Source organism: Theobroma cacao, chromosome 9, assembly GCF_000208745.1.
Source record: "Theobroma cacao cultivar B97-61/B2 chromosome 9, Criollo_cocoa_genome_V2, whole genome shotgun sequence".
NCBI lineage: Eukaryota > Viridiplantae > Streptophyta > Magnoliopsida > Malvales > Malvaceae > Theobroma > Theobroma cacao.
This window is the reverse complement of record NC_030858.1, coordinates 29,127,711-29,142,398: the sequence shown is the minus strand read 5'-3', so window position 1 is coordinate 29,142,398 and position 14,688 is coordinate 29,127,711. Positions and strand designations below refer to the sequence as shown.

Here is a 14,688-nt window from a genome sequence, read left to right as displayed (position 1 = left end):
AATAATTTGTCAATCATTTTAACACATTACATGACATGCCGTGCTCTAGAATTTGTCAGTCACGTTGTAACACGACATGCATATAATGTAAAATGTTATAACACGCCATGCATATAACGTAAAATGTTATAACACGCTATGCCTATAATGTAAAATGTTGTAACACGCCATGCATATAACGTAAAATGTTGTAACATGCCAACGCTAACACGCCAATCACTATAATTACTGTGTCCTTATACGAACTGGCCTAAAATACTCATGGCGTGTGACACGCCAATTAGTGTAATTACTGACTCGTTACACGAACTGTCCTAAAATAACCAATGTCGTGACTCGCTAAAATAACGTAAACACATGTTATACATGTATGGCGTGTAACAACTCTGGGCAATGTTTCTAATCCATACTCTAATTTACACCAAATGTTTCAGAAATTTAAGTGTTGCAGCAATAAACCCAATAACATACCTTGATGTCATCTCTACTACAGGGTTTGTTAATCTACAACAATATGGCCAAATGTCGAGAGATAGACCACAACCCGATGACGATGGTGCTCAACAGAGAGTTGACAGAGCTCATACAGTTTAAAGAGTTGAGAGAGTTGATGATGATGATGGTGCTCAACAGAAAGTTGACAGAGTTGAGAGAATTCAGAGAGCTAAGAGAGAAAGATGGGTGAGCTCAAACAACTGAGCTTTTATTTCTATTTTCTCTTTGGATGGAGGGAGATATCGAGAGCTTAATTTGAAATAATGTTTTTAAGGGCATTTTGGTCTACTCATGCTTCTTTTTGGTTAGAAATAGATAACTTTATATGGATGATTATTTCTGAAATTACCTTATCAGGAGGTCCATTTTTTACATTTTCCTCAATATTTTAACTCTATTGACAAGCTTAGATAATTGATACATAAATCATTTGTTCAATGATCTACTCGTATATTTTTTTTATTTGGGTTTGCTTGTAGAGTTAAAAAACATGTAACATCAAGTGCATATATAGGACAATTTTCCAAGCATTAATTCACTTTGCTGATATCATTCACGTACTCATGCATTCATCAAAAGTATTGTTAAGACAAGAATAATTTTCATATATTAGGGTAGAAAATTGACAAATTCATAGACATTGATGTTAAAAGAGAGGTTGATATATTGTATTTGGTAAAATCTAAAAACCTTCCCTTAATCATTTAAAAAAATATATTTTGATTTTTCTTATCTTAAAAATGATATTTTTGATCCTTTAATTGTTAATACAGATACTTAACTGTTAAAAAATGTAACCTAATATCATATAAACATTTCAGACTCAAATACCCTCTTAAAAAACTGCTCAATCTTTCTTCTCTCCCAAAAACCTTAAACCAAAAAATAAAAACCAAAAAACTAAAGGAATTTTGATAAGCTTTTTTTAAATTTTCATATTTTGCATTTTAGTCCACTTGAAAAATCTTGTAATAATCAACAAACATTCTTCCAATTTCTTTTTTTTTCTTCGTGTTGCTTGAACAATTTTTTCTTTTCTCTTTGAATTTTGTTTTGCTTTTCTTTTTCTCACAACTCTTGCTCTTTTAACTAAAGAAATTTTGATTTGAAAGAAAAAAGAAATATAAAGAAATTGTTAAAGTTTCTTGGTCACTACCTTTGAAGAGGAGAAGATTTTATTAACATTGATCCCATGGAGGCTGCATTTGCCAAGGTCTTTTTCCTTTTTTATATATTATCTTTTTTTAATTTTCTATCTTTTTTGGGTTCAAAATCTTGTTTTTAACATTGGTTGACTTGTGTTTTTTTTTTTCCTAATTTTGTTATTCAACATGGATTTGGTTTAAAATCTTGTTTTGTGAAATATTCATCATTGAATAAAAAATTTACTTTTAATTTATTCTTCTCAAAGAAAAAAAATTCTCAAACTATTGAAGAAATAAAAAGTATGATGACAATAAATTTTATTTTAAGAAATATGTTTATGGTTTTCAATTTCAACTTTAAATTTTCATGACTTTCAGATTAAAATTCTTTTGATTTTTCTTTTTCTGATAAACGGTTTTTTAAAAGAAAATTTTCAACAGCCTCTAAACAAGAATGAGAATTCATTACAACAAACGTACAAACCTAGAAACTAAATTATATTTTGCCAATCTGTTTGTGTCAATAAACATAATACCGTAAACCCAAAACATTTCCATTGATTTCCATTTTTAAACCTGAACAACTAGATACAACGTTGACATTCTTACCGCTACAAGCTAGATTAACTTCTAAGACGTAAACACAGTGTTTCTAAGAAGCGACATATAAAAAATACAAGATAGTGTTTGCATCTACCTAACAAGCTGTACCGGTAACTTTACAAAAGGGATGAAGGGTGTGAGCAGCTCATGGATCAAGTGAAAAAGTTCGCAATAAGAATGCTGTAAGCAGTTCTGATCAAGTTTGGGAGAAGGATAAGCAGATTCTTTTAAAGAAAATTTATCTAATTTTTTTTAAATATGATATAAGGGGCATATTTGTTCTAAAATATTTATGTGATGTTGCATTTAGTTTTTGTTTAATTGAGGATTAACGATGTTAATAGTTAAAAGATCAAAAGCATTATTTAAATTAAGAAGAATCAAAGTGTTGTTTCATAGTGATTGGAGGGGGTTTTTGGTTTTTTTTTTTTTATGGTGATTTGGTTTGCTTGGATTTTGAGTTCTTAACAGAAAAGCAAAATTTAATCTTGCTGCATGTTCTCATTTACGCCATGTATGCCCAAAAAAGGGGGAGAATCACCCAATGGTACGTAGGATGCCCCCCATCTATAAAGGGCTCTTAAGACTGCCTAATCCACGTGTATTTCTGGCAACATTTCTCTACAACCCATTAACCATCTCTCAGTTTCTTTTTCTCTTTTCAATTGACCTTCTCTCCCTTCGCAGAATCTGGTTTAGGTAAAAGAAATCCATGGCAATCCCAGCTGCACTTGTTGTTGTTCCTGTTGGGGTGCTCTTCATTCTCTCTGGTCTCATTGTTAATCTTATTCAGGTATTTAAGCAAGGCCTCCTTCCATTCATTTTATCTCTTTTCTTGAGTCTATTTTTGGGTACCCTTTTCTATACTTTCTTATTATTTACTACATTTAATTTGTTTTATAAACTATTCTTTTTATTTTTCATGAAGAAAACATTTGTTTTAATAATGTAGATCTATTTTCAGGCAGTTTTATTTGTCCTCCTTCGGCCATTGTCAAAGAGTTTGTACAGAAGGACCAACAAAGTAATTGTGGAATTATTATGGTTGGAGCTCATATGGCTCATTGATTGGTGGGCAAGCATTAAGGTTTTCAATATTTTTCTCTTCCATTTGCCTCTAGCATGTTCATCACTTAATTTTTTTCTTTCTTTATGAAAGTTTCATATTCTTGTTCTTGTTATGGGTTCTTGTATGTGATTAATTGTATGGAGCAATCCCACCTATGCTTGGAATCTTTACAATCAAAATATTTTGGTGAAGTACACTTGTTATGCCATGCTTCTACTTTATATATTTAGCAGCATTAATATGCTAAAATTCCTTTATTCTACTGAGTGTTAAAGAAGTAAATTTTGTCATATCTTATGGTTGCAGATTGACTTGTACACAGATGCAGCAACATTTCAATTAATGGGTAAGATGATGATTTTGTAGTAATTCAATGCCTAAATTATTTTGTATTAGTTGAAAGATTATAAACTGGTGCAGATCATATAGACGAATTTCACACATTTAACATTTCATTTAATGTTTGTAATAATTCTAGGTAAAGAACATGCTCTGGTCATATGCAATCACAGGAGTGATATTGATTGGCTTGTTGGATGGGTCTTAGCGCAGGTGCTTACTTATCCTTTGTATCATAATTGCTCATTCATCAATGTCTTCTTTTTCTTTTTTGGCCACAATTGATGTATGTAAAATAAAATGTCTGGGTAAAGGTTTCCAGGAGCAGGTTACCGGGTTAAGGTGTGGGCTCAATCTGTCATAGTCGGGTTTGGCCATAGATTTTTAATCCAAACTTGATCAATTAATTTATTATTAAATTTTAATTTAAAAAAATATATAAAATATTAAAGTATTAATAGAAAATAATAATTAAATAGATAAGTTGAGCCGAATTCAAATTTTGTGTTTTGTTTTTTTTTTTAAAAAAAGAGAAGCTCAATAATTCTGATCTGACTTGATCCATGAACACTGTTATGTCTAAATTCATAAAAATGTTTCTTAGTTTTTGCTCATGACAATTAATACTGCAACACACCTAGAATTTTAGTTTCACTTTTCTTGACACATATTTCATTTCTATAATTAAGTCTATCCATACGTACGGGTTTACATATTTGGGTTGATCAATTTTATATTAGATTTTGTCTAATTATATGCTTATTAGTATGTTTATTTTTCTTATTATTCAAATATGATCGTTGATTGTTTACTTATACTTGTAACTTTATAAAATAAAATTATAACTCAAGTTAAGGAGATTTCCCTAATGCTTAATTTTTTTTTCAGTCAAAGTCAAATTGTTATAGATTTTATGGTGAATTTAATTTTATTTCTGTTTTTGCAAAAGATTTATCGTCCCTTCATTCATGTGTCTTTTCTTTCTTTCTTTCTCTATATTTAATAGAAAATTCATTTGATTACAGCGCTCAAGTTGTCTTGGCAGTGCATTAGCTATTATAAAGAGATCAGCAAAATTCCTACCTGTAAGTTTTCGTTTGATCTAATCACTTTTGCTATATACTTTTTAACAAATTCTTTATATACCAATTTATGTGTAAGCTATTAGCTAAAATTAACATAGTCTTTTGAAGGAACACTCTTAATTTCCAAATGTAATAAATATTGGCTGGTGAAAGTTATACCATTCAGAAACAATATTTCTGCAGTTGTTACCTAGAAAAAAATGTCGAAAGTTCTTATTCCAAGATAGGAGGGTGCATTGTTTCTCTTCACTGAAATTTCCTGAAATAGCCATTTGAGATCTATTCCTCAAAATCGCTATACAAATTCCTTCTAAAACAACGAGAGGTACTACTGTAAACAAATAAAGTGTGAGCTGGTGATTGAAAGAAAAACTGAAGCGGACTTTGAAGTACGGGAAGTGCTGTGGAAATATGATATATGATACCTGATCTAAACAGAAATTCAAAAGAGTGAAAAACGAGGAAAATATTTTTAAAATAGTGAAATAATTTGTTGGTGTATTTTTATAATAAAGGATTGTCTTTTCAAATGAAAAATTATTGTAATTTAAAAGTTATGTCGCATAGTGTGACAAAATGTGACTATTAGATTGTAGGTGTGTTCTCATATGAATAATTATGTCTCTTAATAAAGTGACATGTTGGGAAAACACCTTTAAATCCAAGAATTATGAGACAACAAAAAAAATACCACAACTCAAAAGTTTAGATATAAAACGTTATCTTTGCATATTATAGCTCAAAAGTTATATCTATTGTAATGAGTAGTTGCCCTATTATAAGTTGATTATTGAAACAATATCTTTATTTAAGGATTGTGTCCTACAAAATGCAAAGGTGTCTTTAAAATAAAAAGGTGCCTTGATGAAAGGATTGTGTTATTAAGAAAAAAACACTTGCAAGCCTATATAAAGGATTTGCTATCAACCATTTTGATACACCAAAAAACAAATAAGACAAGAGCAGAAAATTAAAAGCAAGAAAAGTGTTTATGTTTATGTTCAAAACATATCAATAAAACACTTGCAAGTCTATATAAAGGACTTGCAATATGTTTTGAACATAAACATTAACACTTTTCTTGCTTTTAATTTTCTGCTCTTGTCTTATTTGAACACTTGAGTCCTCGTCAATGATCAAAGGAATCCAAATTCCTTATAATCTACTTACTGCAAAAAGTAAACTCTAAAGCCGAACAACTTTGCAAACCCTCAAGTATTTAACGGTTTACTCTTGTAAAGTGCAAGATGAAGTTAGATATAAGAATAGTCTTAAACTCACAAATCTTATCCTATTTACATCCAAATCACTGTCTCTAGATCTAGGTGCTAATTAAACTCTTTTTTGGCTTAACGATATTCTTTAACCCTATATGATTCTTCTATAAGGTCAAGGACAATAATTTTATCCTAGTTTGACTAGAATTTGATATCCTAGTCTGACTAGAAATAAAGACTATCTTAACAAGGTATACTAATTTAACTAGAATTAAAATATCCTAGTCAAACTAAAATACGAGACTATCATAATAAATCTCCATTTTGGCTTGAATTCACCAAGCTCCACCTTAAAAACCAATCTCTGTCATCAACATTAATGCCCAATAGGGCCTCAAGCACTATGAACATCGATCAAGTCTAAGAAATGCTTGAACTCTATCCCGAAAACTAACTTAGTCAACATATTTGTCAGATTTTCAATTGTAGCTACTTTCTTCACTACTATCTTACCTCTAGAAACAATCTCTCGAACAAAGTTACACTTGACTCGAATGTGTTTGGGTGTCTCATGAAACATCTGAGTTTTAATCAAATGTATAACACTTTGACTATCACAAAATACAACTATCTGTGCTTGTCCGAAACCAAGATCACTAAATAAGCCTTAGAGCCGAAAAGCCTCCTTCATTGCCTTGACCACACCATATATACAGATTCAATTGTAAACAAAATGATTATTGATTGGAGAATTGTTTTTCAACTAATTGCAAACCTTGAAAGAGTGAACACATTCCCTCTTTGAGATCTTCTATTATCTAGATCATCAGCAACATCTAAATTGAAGAAGCCAACCACATTACAACTAGTGTTTACACATCCTTCATACATTAAACCAACATCTATAGTGCCTTTTATATATCGAAGGATCCACTTCACAACTTACCAATGTCATTTTCTTGATCTGTACATGAATCTATTAACACACTGATAGCATGTTAGATATCTAGCCTACTGCACACCATAACATACATAATGCTACCTACTAAATTGGCATAAGGAATTTGAGTCATGTACTCCTACTTATCCTCCGTTTATGGTGATAAACCAATTGAAAGTTTTAGGTGTAACCCCAATGGAGTAGTCACGAAAATTGGCATCTTGCATCCCAAAACATTTTAGTACTTTTTGAATGTACTTCTTTTATGACAAACATATCGTAAACGCACATCTATCTCTAATAATCTCCATACTTAATTTTTTTTTGCAGCACCTAAGTCTTTCATCTTAAACTCACCACTAAGTTACTCTTTTAATACATCAATGAACGTATCAAACTCCTAATATACACATGTGCCTCCATGAACGTATCGAACTTTTTATACCATTGCCCAAGAGATTGTGTCAAGCCATATAATGACCTTTTAAGTAGACATACATAGTCTTCCATACTTGGAACAACGAATCTTTTAGGTTGTTACTTGTAGATATATTTTTCAACCTCACGATAGAAGAATGTTGTCTTGACATCAAGTTACTCCAACTCAAGGTCCAAGTAGGCCACTATAGTAAGTAACACTCGGATTGAACTATGCTTTGAAATGGGAGCGAATACCTTATTGTAGTCGATTCTCTCTCTTTGTGCATAGCCCTTTGCCACAAGTCATGCTTTAAATCTAACATGTTCAACCCCTAGGATCCCTTCCTTTTTCTTGAAAACCCATTTTAATCCCACAATCTTCTAGCTTTTAGCTGGTTTCACAAGCACCAATATTTGATTTCGGTGGAGAGACTCAATCTCTTTTTTAATATTAGTAAGTCACTAAGAAAACTTGGCACATGTAATTACCTCACGATAAGAGTAAGGTTCATTAGTTTATACTTCTTTAGTCACAAATAAAACATAAGAATCAAATCATCATCGACATAAGTAAAGAAATCATCATACTTTTGAGGTATTCTTAAATTTTTTTCTTGGTATGTTTGTAGCAATGCTTCATTGTTGTATATGAGGTACCGGTTCTTGTACCTTTTGTGACTAATTCTAGATTTCACTATCATTCTACACTATCCTCGGAATGTTAATTTCAAGCTTTACTTGCTCACCAAATTCTTGGTTTGATATGATTGTAATCTAGATTTCGTCTCATGAAGTAATGCATACTCGTCAAGGGTAACATTCAGACACATTATGAACTTGGGGGATTTCGAATTAGTACACCACAACCGATAACCCATCACCCCAAATGCATAGCCTAAGAATATGCATTTCTTTACCCTTAACTCAAGCTTACCATCACTCACATAAGCATAAGCAAGATGACCAAATACTCTTGATATAGAGTAATTAGAGAGTTTACCTAACCAAACTTTCTTGAGGGTATTGAATTTAATTGCATTTAATGGAGACTGATTTACCAAGTAGTAAGTTATATTGGCAACTTCTATCTAGAATACTTTGCGTAGATTGGCATTAGAAAGCTTACATCTTGCTCTCTTTAGAAGTGTTCCATTCATCTGCTTTGTAACACCATTTTGTGGTGGTGTTTTAATGAGAGTGCCATGTTTAATGATTCCTTCATTCTTCTAGAAGATATCAAACTCACCTTTGCAAAATTTCAAAAATGTTGTCTATTTGGAATTGCTTGATCTTTTTACTAGTTTGCTTCTTGAACAATTTCCATTGCAAAAAAGGTGATGAACACTTCATTCTTAACTTTTACAAAGTAAGTCTAGACCTTTCTTGAAAAATGATAAATGAAGGTCAACATGTATAATGATCCTTTTCTTTTTATGCCATCGGAGAAATACTCCACAAATATGAATTTATGTAGTATATTATGCTTTTGGTATGATGAATTACAGTGCTAAATTTTTCCTAATGTTGTTAGCAATATATAGAAATCTAGCTTCTCAATTGTTTGATTACATAGTAAACCATGCTTACTTAGTTTTGTCATCTTCTTTCATTGATATGGTTTAATCTCATATACCATAAATGTGTGACATCATTATCAGGATCATTGGATGAGACTATGAAAGTGGTTCCAGAAATTGTGTTTCCCACTAGATGATAAAGGCTACTCAACAACTCGCCCTTCATGATAGTAAACACTTCTCTATATACCTTCAAGACACCATCTTGGCCACTCAATTTGTAGCCCTTCTTATTAAACAAACTCAAGGATATCAAGTTTTTCTTCATGTCAAGGATATGTCTTACTTCAAGTGTCCTTACCATATCATCAAACATCTTGAACCAGACGATGTCAATCCCAACAACTAAAAGAGAGAAATCATCTCCTAATTATACGTTACCTATATCAACAGATTAATTGATTGTAAACCAATCACGCTTAGGACATATGTGAAAATAATAACCTGAATCCAAGATACATGTATCCATCAAGTTATTGTTGATAACTACAAGAACACTATTAACTTCCTTAAAAGTATTAAATTCATCGTTTACTACATTTACAACATTTTCAAACTTACTGATCTTTTCATCACCCTTGAATTTGGTATAGTCTTGACAGAAGTGCCTTTTCTTACAACAATTCCAATAAGCATTCCTCTTGCTCTAGATTTGGATTTAGATCTAGATCTACCTTTTCTATCTAGGGCTTTTTTTTTTTACCTCTTCCTTTATTCACAATCCAGCCTTCAATTTGATTTTTACTTTAGATACCCTCAACTTTCTTCTTCAATCTTTGGAGCTTAAGATGCTCTTACATCCTCAAAAGTGAAGGTGTTTCGACCATATAACATATGGAGGTAAAGAATAAAGAAAAAGTAGGGCTAGGTCTTCGTCATTAATTTTAACATCACTATTCTTTAAATCAAGAATAATTCTATTCAATTAATCAATGTGGGTATAAATAGATGTACTTTCATGCATGTTGAGAGTATAAAATCATTGCTTCGTAATTAGGATTTGATATCCTAATCTAATTAGAAGTAAAGACTATCTCAACAAGGTATACTAATCTAACTAGAATTAAAATATCCTAGTCAAACTAAAATTCAAAACTATGACAATAGAATATGAAATGAGCCATTCTGTTCCACAAACAAATATGTCATGAGCATATAGAATCTTTAGTTTTTTTGTTTTGCAATAGAGGATATTTGAGTGGGTGGGAAGGTAAAGGGGTCTCGCCTACATCTATTTCAAAATTATAATGCTACTTTAGAACATTAAGGGAATAAAACTTATTTTTGGCAATGGGTATGGATAAGTTGACTACTATTGTTGGTTTGAAAATTTGAAGAAAATAGGTCCAAAAAAGTGATTCATAAAGAAGAGGGAAGAAAAGAGAAATGAAGAAGGCATAAAATTGATATAGGTGTCAAACTATGCTATTGCATGGCTTAAGGGAATGCCTTATAAGAGCACTAAGAGTTTTGAGAGAAAGTTGTAAACTTTGATGAGAGAGAAATAGACATTTCTGGTGCTGATTTTTCAAGTTTTTCCTTGTATTTATGTTGGCTATGGTTCATGTGCCTATGCTGATTTTTATTTTAGTTGGTAGTGTCTTCAAGTTTTTGTCTTTTTTTTTGTTCTTTACATCTGCTCAATACTAGTAGCCTTTCCAAGTTGAGTGCTTGAGATTGTACCATTCTCTTGGTTTTTTTATTGGTTGGTGTGTGTTGATATTATTGTGAGCAGCTTATTTATGTCATTGTATATGTATTGTAACTATTATTTTCCTTTTCTTAAGATTTAGTCTATCTTGTGTTATCTTCTTTTGACTTTGGTGTTGGTTTTCGTCATGTGGTTGTTAACTTGCTTAGGATTTTTTTTGTTTTAGGGTTTTGTTATGAGATTGGTACTTGGTTTAATTTATCATTTGGTTGATCTTTTGCTAGACTTAGCATGAGTTTTTTTTGGTGTTTATTTGTATTATCTCTCTTATATTAAAAAAAGTTTATGCTTTTCAATCACATGGCAATTTTTCATTCAGATTGTTACTTTCAAAAACAGTATTGCTTGGGAATATTACATTGATTCTATAATATAGAAATGGTAAAATTTATACAGATCATAGGTTGGTCAATGTGGTTTTCGGATTATGTGTTTCTGGAGAGAAGCTGGGCTAAGGATAAAGAAACATTAAAGGTAATAAAAATTTATACATGCATTTTTTAAGGCTCTTTTTGTACTCAGAACTTACTATATGAGATTTTATATTGCAGTTTGGTTTTAAACAGTTAGAGGATTTTCCTATGCCTTTTTGGTTAGCTCTTTTTGTGGAAGGAACTCGCTTCACACAAGCAAAACTTTTATTAGCCCAAGATTATGCTACATCTAAAGGGCTACCTATTCCCCGAAATGTTTTGATACCACGTACAAAGGTGATATTAATTTCAGTTGAAAATTTTACTTAAAACATTAATTGTGTTCCTTTATACTAATTTCTTTTTTCTTCTTGATCAGTTGAACTTAGGATGTTGCTTTATTTCAAATTTCCTTGAAAGATTTTTCCAATTTAGGATACCTCATAATGCATTGCATGCGATTAATGAGTCTCATATAAGAGTTAAAGTTATTTTTACTAAGAATAACATGGGATTAAGTTTTCGAAAGTTAACCATTTAAACCCACCATGTTGAAGTATGGGGGTTACATTTACTATCATAACATGTACATGATGTTGGCTCTCAAATTGTACTAGTGTGATCTTGATTTTTGTAGTTGTGAATTTTAATTGTGATAGTGATGTATGATTCTAATGAGGGCATCAAAAATTTAAGTAAGGAAAGATTATGATATCTCATTCTACATTGAATATAAATATAATCTATGAGTCTCAGGTAAAGGTACAAATCATTTATTACTAAATAACTTTAGTTTAAACTTTTAAGGGACAATGATGTTTAGGTCAAAAAAATAGTTATTCTAGTGTTACTTGGATTTTGCTATTTACACTCTTAAGTTAAAGCTTGCAGAAATTTTTGTCTTTACATTGAATTTTGCCATAAAAAAAGCATGTAATGCCACTAAATTTAGAAACATACTATAATCATTTGTTTACGGTTAAGGAAATTGTTTGTATTTCATGGTAGTATTGTTGAGCATTATGAAACATAAACTACAAAGTTCTAATTAATGCAATGAAGTATATAGTTTATAATAATTGTTTATTTTGTTATCAGGGTTTTGTTTCGGCAGTATATCATATGCGTTCATTTGTTCCAGTAATTTATGATTGTACTGTGGCAATTCCCAAAAATCAGCCTCCACCAACAATGTTGAGAATGTTTAGAGGACAACCTTCTGTGGTATGTAAGCCAATGACTTCTTGAGAATAGCAGCATGGATTAGAGTATATTTCGAAATATTTTCATTTTAGCTTTTAGTTTATGTTAAACTTGGTTTAAAAATTAATTAGTGTTTTTCTACATATGCTAGTTTTTTACTTGATTTATTGTAGGTAAATCTGCAAATTAGGCGTCATTTAATGCAAGAACTACCAGAAACTATTGACGGCATTGCACAATGGTGTAAAGATATATTTGTGACTAAGGTAAAGTACTATTTCCAATTATGTTATCCAAAGCCAAAATTTTGCGAAGAAGATGTAGAAACCTCTCCAAAGGTGTTGTTTGTGTTTCCCAAACTAGTCATTCAATGCTTCATTAACGATACGCATGATTGATTCTGATTGAATCAGTTATACTTATTTGTCTTTTGGTTTTGTTCTAGTGTAAATTACATATTTAGTAACTTATATTTTTTAAAATTTTCTATTTTGATCTCTCAATTTTGAAAGATATATAATATTTTGGTCACTAACATTATACAAATAGTATATTCTTAATCACTTTATCCTTAACTATTAACAAGTCTCCATTATGGTATTCTATATCATCATTTTGTGAAATGTGTCTAAGTCTACATCATTATTTTGTGTCACAAAATGATGACATGAACTAGATAGCATGACATTACATGATTACGTGAAATGTAAAAATGTAAATCTATTAGTGTTTAAAGATTGAGTGATTAAGAGTGCACCATTTATATAATTTTAATAATCAAATAATCATTTTTCAAAAATAAATGATCAAAACAAATAATTTCAAAATCTTATATAACTAAATAAGTCATTTATTTATTTGATATTTAACATGGAGTCGACAATGGAAAGGTTCCTCTTACTTTTGTCGTCGGAGCTCAATGGATAATTAATTACTTATCAAGCCATACTTTGTAGGCTTGTTTTGGCTTATATAAGTTTAATACAATTTATATTAGTCTTGGTTACTCATTTCAATTGACTCTGCTATCATTCTGCTTTCCCTTTTCTTTCTAACCATTCAGGATGCTATGTTAGAGAAGTATTTTACTACGGATGCATTCAGTGATCTTGAATATCAAGACATTGGACGACCTAAAAAGTCTTTGATTGTAAGATAAAAAAGTACTAATTTCTTCCTTTATTTACAAATTTTTCCCCTTAATCAAATATTCACATGTATATTGTTGTTTAAACAGGTTGTGATTTCTTGGTCATGTTTACTTCTCCTCGGTATTATCAAGTTATTTCAATGGTTCTCTTTCTTGGCTTCATGGGAAGTCATTGCATTTTCAGTAACTTTCTTGGTCATTGTTACTATTGTTATGCAAATCCTCATTCATTCTTCTGAGTCGAAGCGATCTACACCCCCTAAGGTATTTCAAGTAGATTCAATAAAAGAAAAGCTTCTCTGTTAAGACTTATTCAAATTTCACATATCTTCTCATATTCCGTAGCTTCAAATTTTCCATATATATATAATATCCTGATTTTAACTTTGAATTCCCTTTGTATCTTTTGTTTTTATCCGTCTCAGAAATTTTTTGTACCAAACTCTGATAAGAGAAAAGACAAACTTGTATTAGAGTCTGGTTTGTTACATTTCTTATTTTTATTGTTGCTTGTTGTTCTTTATGAGTTTATGAGTTTGTGATGTAATAATCTTTATTTTGGTTAGGACCAAATCTACATATAAGGAAGAGTGTTAAATGGTGTTAAATCATATCGATTAAGTTATGAGTTTTCTATGATTTTATATGTATGAGATTCGTGCATCTACAGCCATGTACGAGAAATAATAATTGTGTTGGACATTTTCAAATAAGTAAATATGGGATACAATATTGGAAACTAAAAGAAAGTCACATCTGTTGGAAATTAAAGAATAAAAGAATAGTCATGTCTGTTGGAAAAAAAACTATCAGTAGTGACTATTTGAAACAGACACAATTATATCTGTTGGGAATAGGTACCTTTACCTATAAAAAGACTTTCCTTTGGAGCAACAGAATGTATAGAAAACAAAAACAACAATTTCTCCTTTCTTTCTTTATATTCTCCAAGTTTTCTTTTATATCAATTCTGTTGTAGAAAAATTTTATAAAAGTTTGATAATCTTATCATACTTCAATAAGTACTCAAATAATCTTGACATAATTTAGTAAGTACTCGGTGTGTCAAACCCTGTTCTATAAAATAATTACGACGTCATTTACATGCTCAATAGAATGTTTATATGTTTAGGAAGTTCGAGAAATTGTTAAAAGACGATATTGCCCCTAATGGTACCATTAAGTTAATTAAGCCTTGAACTAGTTCAAATAGGAATTTTGAGGTGAAATTAAGAGTTTCACAGTTCAGGGATGACTCAAAATGATAATTCGGAGTTCGAGGATCAATTTGAAGTCAAATTGAAATTTTCACTATCTAGGG

The 14,688-nt window shown here is 30.7% G+C and overlaps 1 protein-coding gene across 1 annotated transcript; it reads left to right on the top strand.

The window, feature by feature from the left end:
* LOC18589824 (1-acyl-sn-glycerol-3-phosphate acyltransferase 3) lies at positions 2,871 to 13,814 on the top strand. The gene is made up of 11 exons (XM_007014969.2): positions 2,871 to 3,036; positions 3,208 to 3,330; positions 3,619 to 3,658; positions 3,791 to 3,864; positions 4,677 to 4,736; positions 10,998 to 11,075; positions 11,153 to 11,311; positions 12,113 to 12,238; positions 12,391 to 12,483; positions 13,281 to 13,367; positions 13,455 to 13,814. The coding sequence occupies exons 1-11, from the start codon at positions 2,956 to 2,958 to the stop codon at positions 13,671 to 13,673; spliced, it is 1,140 nt and encodes a 379-aa protein (XP_007015031.2). The 5' UTR covers positions 2,871 to 2,955; the 3' UTR covers positions 13,674 to 13,814.